This window comes from Ambystoma mexicanum, chromosome 10, assembly GCF_040938575.1.
Source record: "Ambystoma mexicanum isolate Mex_15411 chromosome 10, UKY_AmexF1_1, whole genome shotgun sequence".
In the NCBI taxonomy this organism is placed as follows: Eukaryota; Metazoa; Chordata; class Amphibia; order Caudata; family Ambystomatidae; genus Ambystoma; species Ambystoma mexicanum.
Genome location: NC_090932.1, coordinates 619,661,800 through 619,677,007, shown reverse-complemented (window position 1 = coordinate 619,677,007; position 15,208 = coordinate 619,661,800). Strand labels below are relative to the sequence as shown.

At 44.1% G+C, this 15,208-nt stretch overlaps 1 protein-coding gene across 12 annotated transcripts in view; it reads right to left on the bottom strand.

Moving 5' to 3' along the window:
* The window catches only part of RHBDD1 (rhomboid domain containing 1), a 723,897-nt gene that overhangs the window by 382,110 nt on the left and 326,579 nt on the right, over positions 1 to 15,208 (bottom strand). For all 12 annotated transcript variants that reach the window (XM_069618187.1, XM_069618194.1, XM_069618189.1 and 9 more), the window contains one exon: positions 9,226 to 9,276. In XM_069618187.1, the coding sequence (XP_069474288.1) occupies positions 9,226 to 9,276 (51 nt within the window). The remainder of the gene's footprint in view (positions 1 to 9,225; positions 9,277 to 15,208) is intronic.

Here is a 15,208-nt window from a genome sequence, read left to right as displayed (position 1 = left end):
TGAATAATCTTTGGTGCAAATTGATGACCTGGGGGATTGATAAGGGGTTATTGCCTATGATTAAGCTCTTGCACACTGATCAGATCTTGGAGGGCTCAGTCCGCAAAACGCAGTGTTTTTCTGCTGTCTATTAATGTTGGCAGAAAAAAAAATCTGGGCTATTATTTGTATGATTGTTTAACTAAGAAGTTGCCATAGCATTTCTCATTAAATTCTACAAAAGATACTTGTACTTTGAGGAACTAACCGAGGTTAAAGCCATGGTCTCTGATGTTATTAAGAAAAGGAGGATTGAGCAGTGGGACAAGAATATGGACTTGGCCGATTTAGAAAGATTAAACCTTTTTAAGGACAATCAAATTTACTATGCTCCCAGGGATCATTTGAGAGAATATCTGACTAAGTTCCCTTCCCAAAAACTCAAGGAATATTATTTTAATTTCCGCCTTAACGCGCTTCCCACCTTGTTATAAGTTATAGGGCCTAAACTTGACATACCAAAGGAGCTACGTGGGTGCCGTGTTTGCGGGCAAGCCCTGTTGGAAACACTATCCCACTTAGTCCTGGAATGTCTGAGTCTTTTGACTGAGAGGATTAGGCTGCTGGGTTCCTGGGTACATTCGATTTCATCAGTGGTCAGGGATGCTCTTTGGGAGAGGCTCATGATGACAAATAATTACAGACTGACACTAGCACTAGAAAAGTTTCTGAGGGTAGTTCTCTCAGAGCTGGAAAAGGTTCTGCAGCAAGGAGACCAAGACTGGTGTGAAATTTGGGACAATATATGATTCATGGAGTGTGAATCATCGGGACCAATGTGGTCATATTAATAAGGACAGGGAACAGGGGGGGGGGGGGGCGAATGGACTAAATTCAACTTAATTTAATTAATTTAAGGAAATACTATGGGCCTCATTACACGGATGGCGGTAAGGGTTTACCGGTACTGGTATTTTACCGGTACCGGTAAATACTTACTGCCTTACTACGAGGTCCCTTTGCGGGTTGGGGAATTTAACGCCTGCTTTTTGCAGGCGGTAAAAACCAACCCGCAAAGGGACCAGGGAGCTAATTACGGTACCGCAATTTGCGGTACCGTAATTAGCGTCTTCCCCATTCCCCTATGGGGCAAAAATGGGAATGGGGAAGGGCAATGGTGGAAGGGGGAATTACCGCCCCGCCAACCTTGGAATAGGGCGGTAATTCCCCTTTCCACCAAGGCGGTGCCGGTATTTTACCGGCATGAACCATGGCGCTAATAGCGCCATGGTTCACCGCCATCCGTGTAATGAGGCCCTATGTGTGTATTGGAAATGTATATCTCTTTAATTATGTTTTCAAAATATTCCATTGATTAGAATTGTCTTATTTTTAACAGTAAAAAGAATTCTTGTAAACTGGAAAACACATATAAATTAAAAATATATATTTTTTAAACTGCCATTGCCAGCAATATCACCAGGGACCAGAGACCATCTAATGACAGCAAAGATGCTGGTCCCAACAATAAAACAACCACGCCTTACCAACCACTAACCATCCCTGCTCCTCGCTCCTTTCCAGCATTCCCCATACATACCTCACAGGAACTAACATGCCAGTCTAACCTCACACAAATACACAACCCACACATCCGTCATATGAACCAACTGCCGCAAACAAACAACTCTGTCACCCAGGGACGTCATTTGAGACTGCAATCCCTGGCATCTTCCCTATGAACTTTGGATTGGAGCTTGCATTTTTTTAAAATAGTTTTTTTGTTTTCAACAACGGTCCCTAGTTGAAAGCAACAAACCTTTTTTTTAAAGCGCAAGCTCCATGATGCCTGCCTGGGAGCCGGGCGTGGCACCACTGTGCCTGGACTCGAGTGTTTCAAGCTCATCGTTGCTAAGCAGTCATGAGCTTGTCTGACGTCCGTGCAAACAGCCAGATACTACCCACCAAACAGTGTAGTGTCAACAGCAGACAGGAGGATCTGCATAGTAACAGAATTAAAAGAAATGATTCACATTGTATCATTGAGTTTGTGGGTGCATGAGAACCAGAGCAGCAGCATCTTCCATTGATGCAGAGTCTCTAAGCCAGCCGAGGCCCTGTGACTGCGAGACAGAAGCAGTTTTACTGGTAAGTAGTAAAATACTACTGTATGTGGCTCTGCCCCTCCCCATCACCTACCACGGCTAGACTGGAGCCACCCCTGTATTGTATTCAGTTTGCTGTTCTCCGTCTCCCTCTATCTTGTGACAGATGGAGGCTGAGGGAAAAGGGAGAAAGCTAGGACTTGAATGAGTGTACCCCGGGCGGGCCATGGTATGGAGAAGTGAGATGGAGGGACAGCGGTAGAGGCTCTAAGCCTTGTGTGCAAGAGCAGAGCCCATGCACGGAGAGCAGAGCGGGGTACAAAAGGTGAATCAGTAGCGCTTAGTGACCTGAAATCCTGTTAGTGAATTGATAGTCTTGGTAGTTTTTTGTTTATAGAGTCCACAGTACTATAGTGGCGTGTTGCGAGCACATGGCTGTCAGGCACTCGGAAGCATTCAGACCTTAGCTCTAGGGTGGTGTGATCTGAAACATGAGGCCACTGGCTCCAGACAATCTCTCTTATCCCTGTGCTCAACACACTTTATCAGCCTCTTTCGTATCACTGAAAACCCTTGGCTAACTGATCCCCTTCAATCTGTAAGTTTGCTTGGAAAAACTGAGCTTTTTGGGGTTGGGGGTAGGGGTTAGTCCTTGATGGATAAAAACATAGTGGACCGTTAGATATTTAATTAAACATTGGTAGTAGAGCTAAGTGTAGCAATTGAAAGCAATAAACAGAACCTTAGCCGAAATACTATGAGGCATCACGTTAAAGGTTTCTAAAGAGAAGGGCTAAACTAAAGAAGCACTTCTAGTTATTTTAATCCATGCAATGTCCACAAACACTGCAAATACCTTCTGCACAGCTGTGGAATAGGAAAGCCCACCTCATAGCAAAGAAATACATAACATGCTAACATGGTAACGGCTACAGCAGTTTTGCTACTTCATGCAAGTGTTGCCTGATTTACTTCTACTGCATGTGAGGAGACAGCAATGTGAGGCGGACCTTTTGATGATTGTTCAAAACATACCATTTTATCAAAGTAAATATTATATATATATTTTTTTTTTTATTGAACTTTAATATTATATCAAAATGCCTCACGATCCCTACTCTGAGGATTTCCCTTCCTAACAAAACTAAAGGGAAACACTCTAACACAAGATGTCTGGCCCTCGCACTAAACATCAAATACAAAGGAAAACATATATGACAATTCAATCAACACCAACAATGATATTCACAGTTTCTTGATAACTTTATTGTAACCTGGGTGAACTCCCTTCCCCAGGTTTCAAGGTGAATTCAGCTTCAATGTTTATCAAAAGAAATAAGGAACTTGACATAGGTATCAAAGTCTCAATTCGGTTCTTGAAGGTTCAATGCCAAGGTAAAGTTTTGTTAACCAAAGTTACCACAACAACAACGCTCTTCTTGGTAAAATAAAGACTTTCCAATTCCTCAGAATAGCATCAATGTTATTCCCAGCCACAATGCTTTGCCACCACCTCCAGTTATCCAAGAAGACTTTATACAGTTCAAAAGAAATACCACTTCTAGAAATGTTAGCAAAATGCCAGTTTTGGTTAACAGTTATTATGTCTCTTTTCAAGATTAGGAGTCACAATAGGTATATTTGTCAAGATGTCTTCAGAGTGCTGCTGCTTGTACTTCAACAACTTCATTTCTACTAGAATTTACCATGAGGACCTTCTTCTTTGCCTCATAGCATTCCACTTCACTTGTACTACTGAAGTTCTGCATCCACTGACAACCAGATATACTACCACAGCTTCAGTATTATGTGATTCAAGACATATTTTGACAAGCTTCATTTTAAGTTACTGCAACACCTTAAAATATGTAAGGCACTCTTCCTCTGAATATCTCTTCAAAAAGGGGCAGCCTCTTTGCCTCTATTGTCGATCTGCCACAATAACCTGTGTTTGCTTCTGGGACACCCTTATCTCTTTCTCCCCCAGTCTCTAGCAACATAGGTTGTGTCAACTTCAAACAATGTTTAAAAGAAGCAAGTTTCCCGTCCCCAACTTTGCCTTCACCTTTCTGCCAACTGTTAGCCAAAATAATTACCCAGAAGCCTTGGTGCCCCTCTCTTGGCTTCAGGTAATGAATGCATGCACACTTGTATCCTAGCCAAGGTTGAATTTCTATTGGGATCACAGTGATTGCTAGGATGTTTTCTGGCTTTGAGAAAAGCTGCTTTCAATCTCAATATGGGAATACTCTTGGCTTGGACAATGCGTGCGCTTTCTCCAACTGCAGATACAATGTTTAAACAATCAACTTCTTTTATGAACAATGGTTGTTCATGTGAATAAAGAAGTCAAGTTCACTCTTCACTTGGAGAACGAAATTAGACACATGCACCTACCTCTGCTCAAGTTTTACAAGGTTTAAAGGTTCAACAATGACTTTGCACCGTTCGTTTTGCTTAATGAGAGCCACGCAACCACTTCTTCATAAAGTTCAAGGATTTAACAATGGCTTTCAGCAGCGTTTTCTTTAACACGAGTATAAGAGATATTTCTGATCACAGGCAAGTGCTACTTTCCATTGTCCCCTTTCTAGAAACTCAACGAAGAACTTCAGCTCGTTTCTGCTTCTACACAAATGAACATTAAGCTGGATATTGCCAGAAGTGCTTACGCAAGGAATCAGAACGCTAGGATTGACTCACCGTCTTCTGTGATCCTCTTTCCACGTGTTGCATAACTTCTACTGCTTCTGTGTCACTTAGGACCCACACCCTTCCTCGCTGAAGGCGTCACCAGCCTGGCCACTCGATTAAGGGGCCCCTCTCACTCCCGAGACCCACAGCTTGACAACAGCTCCTCGTCTCGGTCTCTGGCACGTTTCCTGCATGGCAACCACTGCAATCAGGCTGACAAAGGTAAAGCAGCATTCAGCATGCCTTCTGCTTTGCAGCCTCTGCACCTCTGAATTTGGGGGAACAGGACCCTCTCAGAAAAAGCACTGCTGCATCCACGTTCCAACGTCCCTCTCGTTCTCCCACTTCTGCTTGGTTTGCGAACACTGTGCCTTCTTCTTTCTGCCTCTGCTACTACTGCACGTACTCCATTCACAGTTCCAGCTCCTTCTCATTACATGCATTTGAGGGGGCCTTATATGCCTTCCAGGTTCCTTCAGGTGTGGGATGTTAGGCTTAATTGCTTGACTACTGCTAGAGCACAACTCTTCAGTCCTCTTCCTCATCCCAGTACTTATGGGATTATGGGACTTGTTGTCTTTTACAACAAAATTAGATTTCTGCTGTTTGGCAAATAGCCATCAAAAGTTTGGGATCACGGGGATACAGGGAAGGTTAAAGAAGGGGGGGTTTCCCAGACTTCCTGGCCTGTAGTCCCTGCATGTGATCCTCCCGCAGTACGCCACCCCCAGGGTCGGGATCAGGAAGCGTCTGCCTTTCCTTGGCCACCTGAGAATGATCCCAGGCCAGGTTTCTGGGAGGAATCACTACTGATTCATCCCATGTATTTGTTGACCTACAATGGATAAAAGGCTGAGTAGGTTGGCAAAGCTGGGATTAAAACCTGTGACCCTAAACTATCTTTGGATTGCAGCAACTAATATTTGACGGGCTGGGGTAATAATAATCATACTAATCTGTTGATATTATCAACAGATTACTATGATTACTATATTATATTATAATGAATCATACACAGAGTGTGCATGAGTAAACAATGTGCATCATGCAAATGCTACAAGCAGGGAGCACACACAGGGTTGTGCAGAAAACACTTAAATGCTTACCACCAAAACTAAACGCTCCAACAAACGACTGTGTTTTTGGTTCAATGATGATTTAGTTTTACTTACGAGAACTAAACGTGCCCTCGAACATGCCTTCAGAAAACACCCCACCACAGAGTCTTAAAAAAGCCTTCCAAGTAGCAAACAAATCCTATAAAACAGCCATTATCACTTACAAAGCGAATGCCCACAACGCGCGGATCAGTAATGCTGCTTAAGATTCAAAAGAACTGTTCTCAATTCTAAAAGAACTGGAAAATCCCGCCCCAGCCACTAACTCCACAAATTCCAGCAAAGAATGGTGCACTATCATTCAAGACACCCTAGCTGCTAAGATCGACCTACTCCAAAACAAAATTAACTCCAAAAAGCAACTACTAGTGGACAAATCTGCCCCGGACAACCACTTCCTGAATTCAAATGAGAACACTAACCCCCTCTTTTACTTCACTTCAGTCTCCCAAGAAATAGTGTTGGACACCATATCCAAACTCAAAGCCTCTAATTGCAAAGGAGACTCCGTCCCAGCGCAAGTAGTTAAATCATGTGCACTTATCTTATCAGCCTTAGACGATACAGGTGTCATCTACACCAACTCTGCAGATGACACCCAGATCCTCATCCCACTCTCAGGGAATTACACCCAAGATACTCTGACTATCAACAAAATCTATGCAATAGTTCAAAATTGGATGGCATTAAACAGCCTCTACCTCAACAATGAGAAGACAGAGATTCTCATTGTGGGCTCCCAATCTGAAATAGGTGCACTTCATCAAGACTAGTCCACCATTAACATAGATGGCACTATGATACCGGTACTGAAACATGTAAAAACTCTAGGAGTCTACTTATGCGCTAACCTCACAATGACCAAACACATTAGCTCTCTCTCATCCTCTACCTCTTACACCGTCAAACTAATTGCCTTAAGCCGCCAATTCCTGACCCCAACCAATTGCATTACCTTGGCCAGGGCGTTGATTTTATCTAGACTCGACCACTGCAATGTATTATTACTGGGCACATCCACCTCGAACCTAAATAAATTACAACTAATAGAAAATAAAGCCCTACGAGCTGCCCTCGGAATAAGTACATTTGATCATATCTCCAAGACCAGAAGAGACCACCACTGGCTGCCCACAAAGCTAGAATAGTTTTCAAAACACTTTGCATCACTTTCAAATGTCTCCATAACAATGCCCTAATCTATTTGAACCACGCCATAGGTAAAAAAGAAATTACTAGATCCCTAAGATCCAATAACCTTTCACTTCTAGCAATGCTGCGGTACAAAAATAACAGAGCTGGGAGCAGTAGCTTCCAATATCTAACCCCCAAACATTGGAACTCCCTCCCCCTCATTATCAAAAATGAGGTTAAAATTGCTAAAAATCTGGTTATTTAACCAATTCCAATAAAAACCACCACCATACCTGCTGTAAATAGTACTGTAGCAGCGCTGTACCTCTGACTATTGTATATAGCTGTACTCTTGTATGTTACTTCATCCCTGTTGTAAATATCTTTTCTTGAACTGTACCACTGCTTTGCTGTAAATACCACTGTAAATGCGCCATATTGGCCTATTCAACAAATGTACTTTATACACTGCCTGTAATTTCACCGTGATACCTAAGGGTTTGGGCAAGTAACAAATGCAATAAATAAAATAAAGCATTGTCTGAACAATTGCTGTTACTGGATATAATATATAAATCATATATTGTACCAGGAATTACCTTGTGGCAATGTTTCATGGAGTTCCCTTGGTCTTTTTTTTAATGTTACTGTATATAAGGCACATATAAGAATAAAACACACATATCTACCTACACAGAACAATCCTGTAGACATGTCATTGAAATTGCTTCAGTGGGTTTGCAAAACTATTAATTTGTTACCATGTTTCCACACCCTCTCTAACAGTAGCATTTTCACACTACTTTTACACACACCTTTTTAAAGTTTATATAAGGCCCTTAATGAACGAGCCATGGTTTTGGTGTAGCCAAATCACAACGTAACCCACAGGGCTTGCAATGCCCTTAGTGTAAATGAGCTCAGGCCCAAGTTAACCCTGACCAGCACCACTAACCTCTCTCATTTGTATTAGGTTTGACCACAGTCGTCTTTGTCCAGCCCTTCAAACACTTCATCGACTGCTGCTGGTCAAGGAAACAGTGGGCTTTGAGTCACACATATGCCAGAATTGTAAATATTTTGCCTAACATATTTCTACAATGGTTTTATATGTGTGTGAGTACTCTACTGTTTACTCTATTGTTTGTGTACTTTTCAAGTTGTGTACTTTTCAAGTTCTCTTTATAAAACAACCAGAGTATTGTTGAAAGCCAAACGTGGGGGTGAGAAGGGTAAAGATGAGAGGGCAAGTGTCATCAAAGCAAACGTTTCCTGTTTGGATTTTGTTTTCCTTGGATTATTTTATTATAAATTGTTGGGTTTAAAAGGTGGGCACCTTTTATACTTTGCCAGCATCAATGTGTATATTTCACTTTAAGATATGTTCACTTACTGTGCATATATTAATGGGTGGCAGCTTTTGACTTTTGCTACAGGGGCATAGATTCCCACATTGACCGAGACAAGGAGCTGTACCCAAAAAGCCATTTGATTTTAACTCTCTGAGCTATCCAATTGTGACACAATATGCTGTAGAATCAATTGTGCAGTTAAAAATAAACATTTATGAGAATATCTACCCACCAACCTCGTGAGTCCTTTTAAAAAAAATATAGCACTACAATTATCAGGTTTACTAGTGTGCCATGACATATCCCTGCTGCTTCTAAGCATTGTATTAATAAGAGTTATGTTAATAGGACATGGAACCCCCATAGCCAACACATTAACAATTGCTGTAGTATGCACATTTAAGGATAAATAGCTGGTAAAATAGCTCAGTGGGTTAAGTGCTCACTGTTGGGTCAATGTGTGTTCTGCCCGTAATAGGTTTGAATCCTAGCAAGGCCTACTCAAACATATATGCCACTGACCATATAGTGCAGGCATATATAGTAAATAACGTATAAGGACAGCAGCATATACGAGTACAATGTTGTGGTGTCAGCCTCTTGGTCTCCTTGATGATGAACCATGTATGTAATACAAAGGGGTGGTATACCGTTTCAAATACATTTGAAACTACAAAAGACCCTTGCTTTGCTAAGAATGCAGTTTCTGTGACAAAATGTGGTACTCTAATGAAAGATTCAGTTAAGAAAGTGAAACATAATATTTGCATCTATGTCTTTAATGAAATTAGAATTCTTGTGTTGATCATATTTAAATCATAGGAAAATTAACAAATTCCTTACCTGCATTGTTGTAGAAGGTCTGTCCTGAAGAACTGCCATGCAGCAGAACACCTACAGTACCAAAAATAAGGAACAAACCTGTTTCAAAACAACCAACCACTTAATTTAACTAAAATATTAATTATGCATATTTCAATGTCTTATAGGTTGAATTTAAAATAATATCATTTACAGAATATACGACTATGATTACCGGCATTACTGCAAAAGGTACTGCATTCTTCATTAAGATAATTGCTGAAGCTGAGCTTTATGTTAAAGAAATGCATGATATTTATTTATTTATTTTAATTTGTAAAGCGCACTACAGCCCAAAGGCATTGAGGCGCTGTTGTATGAAATTGTCTTGGTTACACTTAAGAAGGCTTGGTTCAAGGTTGTTGCTCAGGGTTACAAAAAGCGGGCAACTTGACAATAGGAATTCCTTGGGATACATGAAAAAAGAAAATGGTGCAAGAGGCACGCATCGCTCATAATTACAAAATACATATAACCTAACAATGAATGCAGTAGAAATACATACATACATAGGTGTTTACAAATTTAAAGTATCATACGGTAGTACCAACAAGAACAGGAATTGCTATGTTATACATAGTTTTTATCGCTTTGCGAAAGGCTAAGCGTGAGTCAATCCTCCTGATGTGGCGGGGCAGTGTTCCAGTATGTTGCGGTCAGGGTGGGGAAGCTAGTGCCTCCTGCTCGAACTCTCCGGGTCTTAAGGGTGGCAATTAGATTGGTGTAGGCCGATCTGATGGGTCTAACAGAGATTGGCTTGGCTATTCTTTGAACCAGGTAGAGAGGTGTCGGATTATGAGCACATTTGTGCGAAAGGGCAAGAGTTTTAAAGACGATCCTCTCTTTAAAAGGAAGCCAGTGAATCTGTTTCCTGATCTCAGAGATATGGTCCTTTTTGTTAATACCAGTGGCAGCCCTAAGGGCATTGTTTTCTACCATTTGGAGCTTGGAAATATTTTTGCCTGATGTCCCTACAAAGAGGGCATTAAAATAGTCCAATCGTGATCCAATGATTGCTCGTGCACTAGTGAGGCAGTTCTGTTCTGAGAGGAAGGGTCTGGCTGCATTGAGAAGTTTAGAGTGGTATGCTGAGGTAGAGGCAATCGCATTGACCTGACTGTTCATGGTAAGGCTGAAGTCCAAAAATACACCAGAATTTGGTTTTCTCACTATTGAGGCATAGCCAGTTTTCTGCCATCGAGGTTTGGATAGTTGAGTATATGGAGTTGATGGTGTTCATGTCGGACTCGTAATCACCAGCGATGGGGATAAGCACCTCGGTGTCATCAGCATAATTGGTGTATGAGATGCCCAAGGCGTCCAGAATGTTGAACAGTGGCCTCGTGAATAAGTTATATAAGGTAGGCACTTATGCAGGAGCCTTGTGGCACCCCAAATTTTATGCTGCTTGGGTGGGCACATGCTGTGTCAGAGAATACTTTCAAAACCCTTTCCTGAAGAAACGAGGTGATCCAAGCATAGGCCTTGGGGGAGAAGTTAGCTGCAGAGGAGAGACGGTGGCTGAGTGTCTTATGATCCACCAGGTCGAACGCTGCGGATAAATCAAGGAACAACAGGAGCGCAGGTTTGAGTGGTAAGACACACTATTGTGATTCACCAGGACGCCATTAGCCCCCTACCACGCAAGCTCGGAGGGAGTCTTTCTAGGGCCCCCCCCCCGAGAGGGCGTAGTGGGAGAAGGCGCAGCAGGCACCCTTTTGCTATTAAATGCGCCCGCGGGGCAGGGCCATTTAATAACAATAGGGTGCTGATGCATTGCAAATCGCCTAGGTCGCTGCTGCTGCTAAGGCCGGCCCTGTTCGAACGGCACTGCAGGGTGCAAGGCCGGCCCTGTTCCAACGTGACTGCAGGGTGCAGCGTAACCAACACTATGTACAGCACGAATGGCGCTCTGTGTTAAGGTGGGTCTTCCCACTATCACTCAAATGGTGGAGATTTGCACTTTCTCGTTTCTGCGGTGCACAACTCAAAATAAGGGCCCAAGTGAAGAAAAAAAACTGCACAGATTTGTAAAGTCCAAATCCATGACTAATAATGCAAAATGCAATTCAGATGCGTTAAAATATAATGACTACATCAGCGTAATCAGTCAGGAGATAACGCTGTGCAGCCACCCGGCAACATAGTATAGGTGAGTGTCAATCTAATATGCTGATACAGGGTGAACAACATGATTTCAGCCTCTATGGCCTTGTAACAGATTTAGCAGGACGGAGGCATTTCAATATTGGTTTGGTTTCTCCGCAGTTCTTCATCATCCCGCACTGGCGGAATAACCAGGTGCAAGAACCAGCTATGTGCCTCAGGTGGGTGCCTTAGCACGAGTATTGGAGACGCGTTCAAGAATTCTAAAATGCCGATACTGGTTTTAAAATGACTTCATCCTCTATGGCCTTGTAACAGTCATAGTAGGACAGAGGCATTATAATATTGGTTCCCTCTTTATTTTTTCCATAGTCCATAATTCAACCAGCAATGGTGGATTAACTAGTTACATCAATAAGGTATGTGCCTCACGTGGGTGATTAATCATGCGTAATTGAGACGCATTAAAATAATTATTTTGAGTCATTCGAACAGCAACGGAGTGACATTCTTCATACATTTCCTTGGGAGATACAGCATTTCGACTTTACCCAAAAATAGGGTATTCAATTACGAACCGTTCTCAGATGCGGTGCATGGATACAGATGATGATGAGTTACATATTGGTCAAGGCACTGGCCAAGGTTTCCAATGGTGGAGTACTTTTATTCACCGCCTGATCAATTACAGCACTTTACTCTAGAACATGCATGAAAATACCAGCCATTCGCCTGCATGTATTTGCATGCATATGGTTAAATCTTGGCTCAGGTGTCATCCAAGTTAGGGCTGACAAAATGATGAGGTGATGGACTGAAGGTTTAAGTTACTTACCTGTAACTATTTTTCTACAGCATTGGTCTGGAATGGATTCACATGCTCATGATTATTCTCCATTGTCAGACTGGGAATCCTCGTAAAAGAAAACACAGTTTCACTTTAAAACTGTATTTCTCCTCTAAACCAATCACTGACCTCTGGTTCATACTGCCCCAATCCAATGACAGTCCTCTCCCTAAGCCCCGCCTCTGGTGGCCGTCTTCAGATTTCATAAGCACATAAAGTGGCAGTATGACCAAGAAGAGCTGCAGAGGGGCCGGAGGGAGGGTTCGCATGTGAATCCATGCCAAACCCATGCTGGAGAACTAGTTACAGGTAAGTAACTTAAACCTTCTCCAGCATGGGGTCTGCCATGGGTTCACATGCTCATGAATAAGGAATACACAGCAGAACAACATTACACAACCACGGGAGGTGGCGAGGCTCAACAGCAGCAAGAACTCTTATCTCTGGAACAGACTCACGGCAAGCGAACAAGTTGTGTAGCACTGCTTGGCCAAATCTGGACTCCTCCCTGGAATCCCTGTCGACGCAGTAGAACTTTATGAAGGTGTGCTTGGGAGTCCACGTAGCAGCCCTGCAGATGTCTAGCAGGGGCACACCAGACAGGAACGCCGTTGTCGGAGCGATCGCTCTGGTGGAGTGGGCTCTCGGATGGCCCAGCAGTGGTCGGATCGCCAACTGACGGCCGTGCATGATGCAGCTGGAGAGTCATCTTGAGATGGAAACCTTGGACAAGGCCTTCCAAGTGTTCACAGGACCAAAGTTCACAAACAATTGAGAAGTCTTCCAAAAACTCTTTCTGCGCGTTACGTAGAACTTTAAAGCACGAGCAACATCCAGCGAGTGCAAGGCCCTCTCCACCGGCGATGAAGGTTTCGGGAAGAAAACAGGCAACACCAAAGACCTTTTGAGGTGGAATTCCAACAGAACCTTCGGCATGAAAGAGGGGTGCGGTTGCTTGCAGGATAGGGCTTAGATCTCACCTACACGTTTGGTGATGGACACAAGGAAAGCTGTCTGCTACAAGAGAAACTTGAGTGGGGCCTGATGCATATGGTCGAAGGGGGCCCATGAGCCTTGTCAGAACTAGGTTGAGTTCCCACACGCAGGCAGGACCCTTCACTGGTGGGAAGGATTGGAAAAAGCCTTTGGGAAGCTCCTTGACGAGTCTGTGGGACCACAGGAAGGATCTCCCCAGGGACCTAGTGTAGCGGGAAATGGCCGCCAGATGTACCTTGATGGATGCGTGAGCCTGTCCAGCTTTTGCCAAGGGAAACAAGTATAGAAGGATCTGAGGAGCCGTGACTCTCAGAGGGGTAATCTTCTGCGACCGGCACCATGTAGCAAAACGCTTTGACTTATGGCTGTAGGACTTCAAAGTCGATGATGCCTTGGCGAAGACCTCCCTGCAGTCTGCTGGCAACTCATAATCACCAAACTCCAAACTCTAAGGCTGCAGGAGCCAAGCCTTCAGGTTCAGCGATCCCGGGTCGTGATGAAGGATGGCGCCTCTCTCTCTGGTGAGCAGATCCGGAACCATTGGCAACTTGACTGGAGGTGACGCTGATAGGCTGAGAAGGTCCAGATACCAAATCTGCCTCTGCACGCCGGGGCGATGAGTATCATCTTGCATTGACACTGTCTGAGTGTGTTGATGACTCGTAGAAGGAGAGGGAATGGAGGGAACGTATACAGAAACAGCGATTCCCATGGAAAGGAGAACGTGTCCCCAAGCTCCTCGGCTGGTGGCATCTGCTGGCAAACTTCTGGCATTTGGAGTTCGCCACTGTGGCAAACAGATCGATCTGGGGTCTGCCCCATTCGACGTATAGGCGGTCCACTGGATCCTGATGAAGTTCCGCCTCATGGCAGGAACACAGTTCCCTGCTGAGGGAGTCTGCAATGGTGTTATTGATTCCCACCATGTGGAGAGGGATGAGGAACATCCACTCTCCAACAGTCCAGTGCACAGACAGACGAGGTAGATGCAAGACAACATCATGCCCAGTTAACGACTTGATGGCCGTGGCCGTCTTCACCAACAACAGTTGTTGCACCTTTCCTTGAATGGCTGCAAGCCACACCTGGGGGGAAACGCCAAATCAAAACACCATGTTGAGTCTGGCACCCAGGAATAGCTTGTTCTGCGATGGCGTTAAGCAGGACATCGGCTAGTTGGTGGAGAATCTGTCAATAGTCGGACGGTCGCCTTTGTGTGTTGGTCGGCCAGCTCGCAAGAACGGGTGCATATAATCCAATCATCCAGGTACGGGTATACGTGTATGCCCTGCAGAGGTTGGTGGGTCGCCACTGATGCCAAGCATTTTGTGAACACTCTTGGGGCCGACTTCAAGCCGAATGGTAGGGCCTTGAACTGGTAGTGTTGGCACTGCACCACGAAACAGACATTTCCAATGTTTCTTGTGAATGGGGACGTGGAAATAGGGCTTCTCCAGGTCCAAAAACATCAAGAAATCCCTTTTTCCAGTTGGCTGAGCACCTGCTGCAACGTGACTGTCCTGAATATTTGGGACCTTAAGTATTTGTTCAGATAGCATAGGTCAAGGATGGGTCTCCAGCCCCCTGTCTCCTTTCTGACTAGAAAGTATCCTGAATAGACTCCAGAGCCTCGGAGCCGTTGGGGAACTATCTCTATCGCACCTTTTCGTAGCATGGCTCATACCTCTTCCAGAAGTTGAGGGATGTGCAGCTCCTGACGGGGAACTAGCGGAATACAAGGACATCTCCGTTGGAATGCCAAGGTGTGCCCCTGGGTGAGAGCATCCAGCACCCATTTGTCAGTGGGGATCTTCCTCCACTCGCTGACTAACCTCATCAACCGGCCTCCAACCGGGTTGCACAAGTGGGGGCCAGACATCTTGGCTGGCTCAGGCTTGCTTGGGAGCCAGCGTCCTACCGTCGGGGCAGCCTCTGTAGGCTTCTTGCATTGAGGACCGGGAAGGCTGTCGGTAAGACGTGGAGAAACATTTTGATGACCTGCTCAATTTTCCCCTG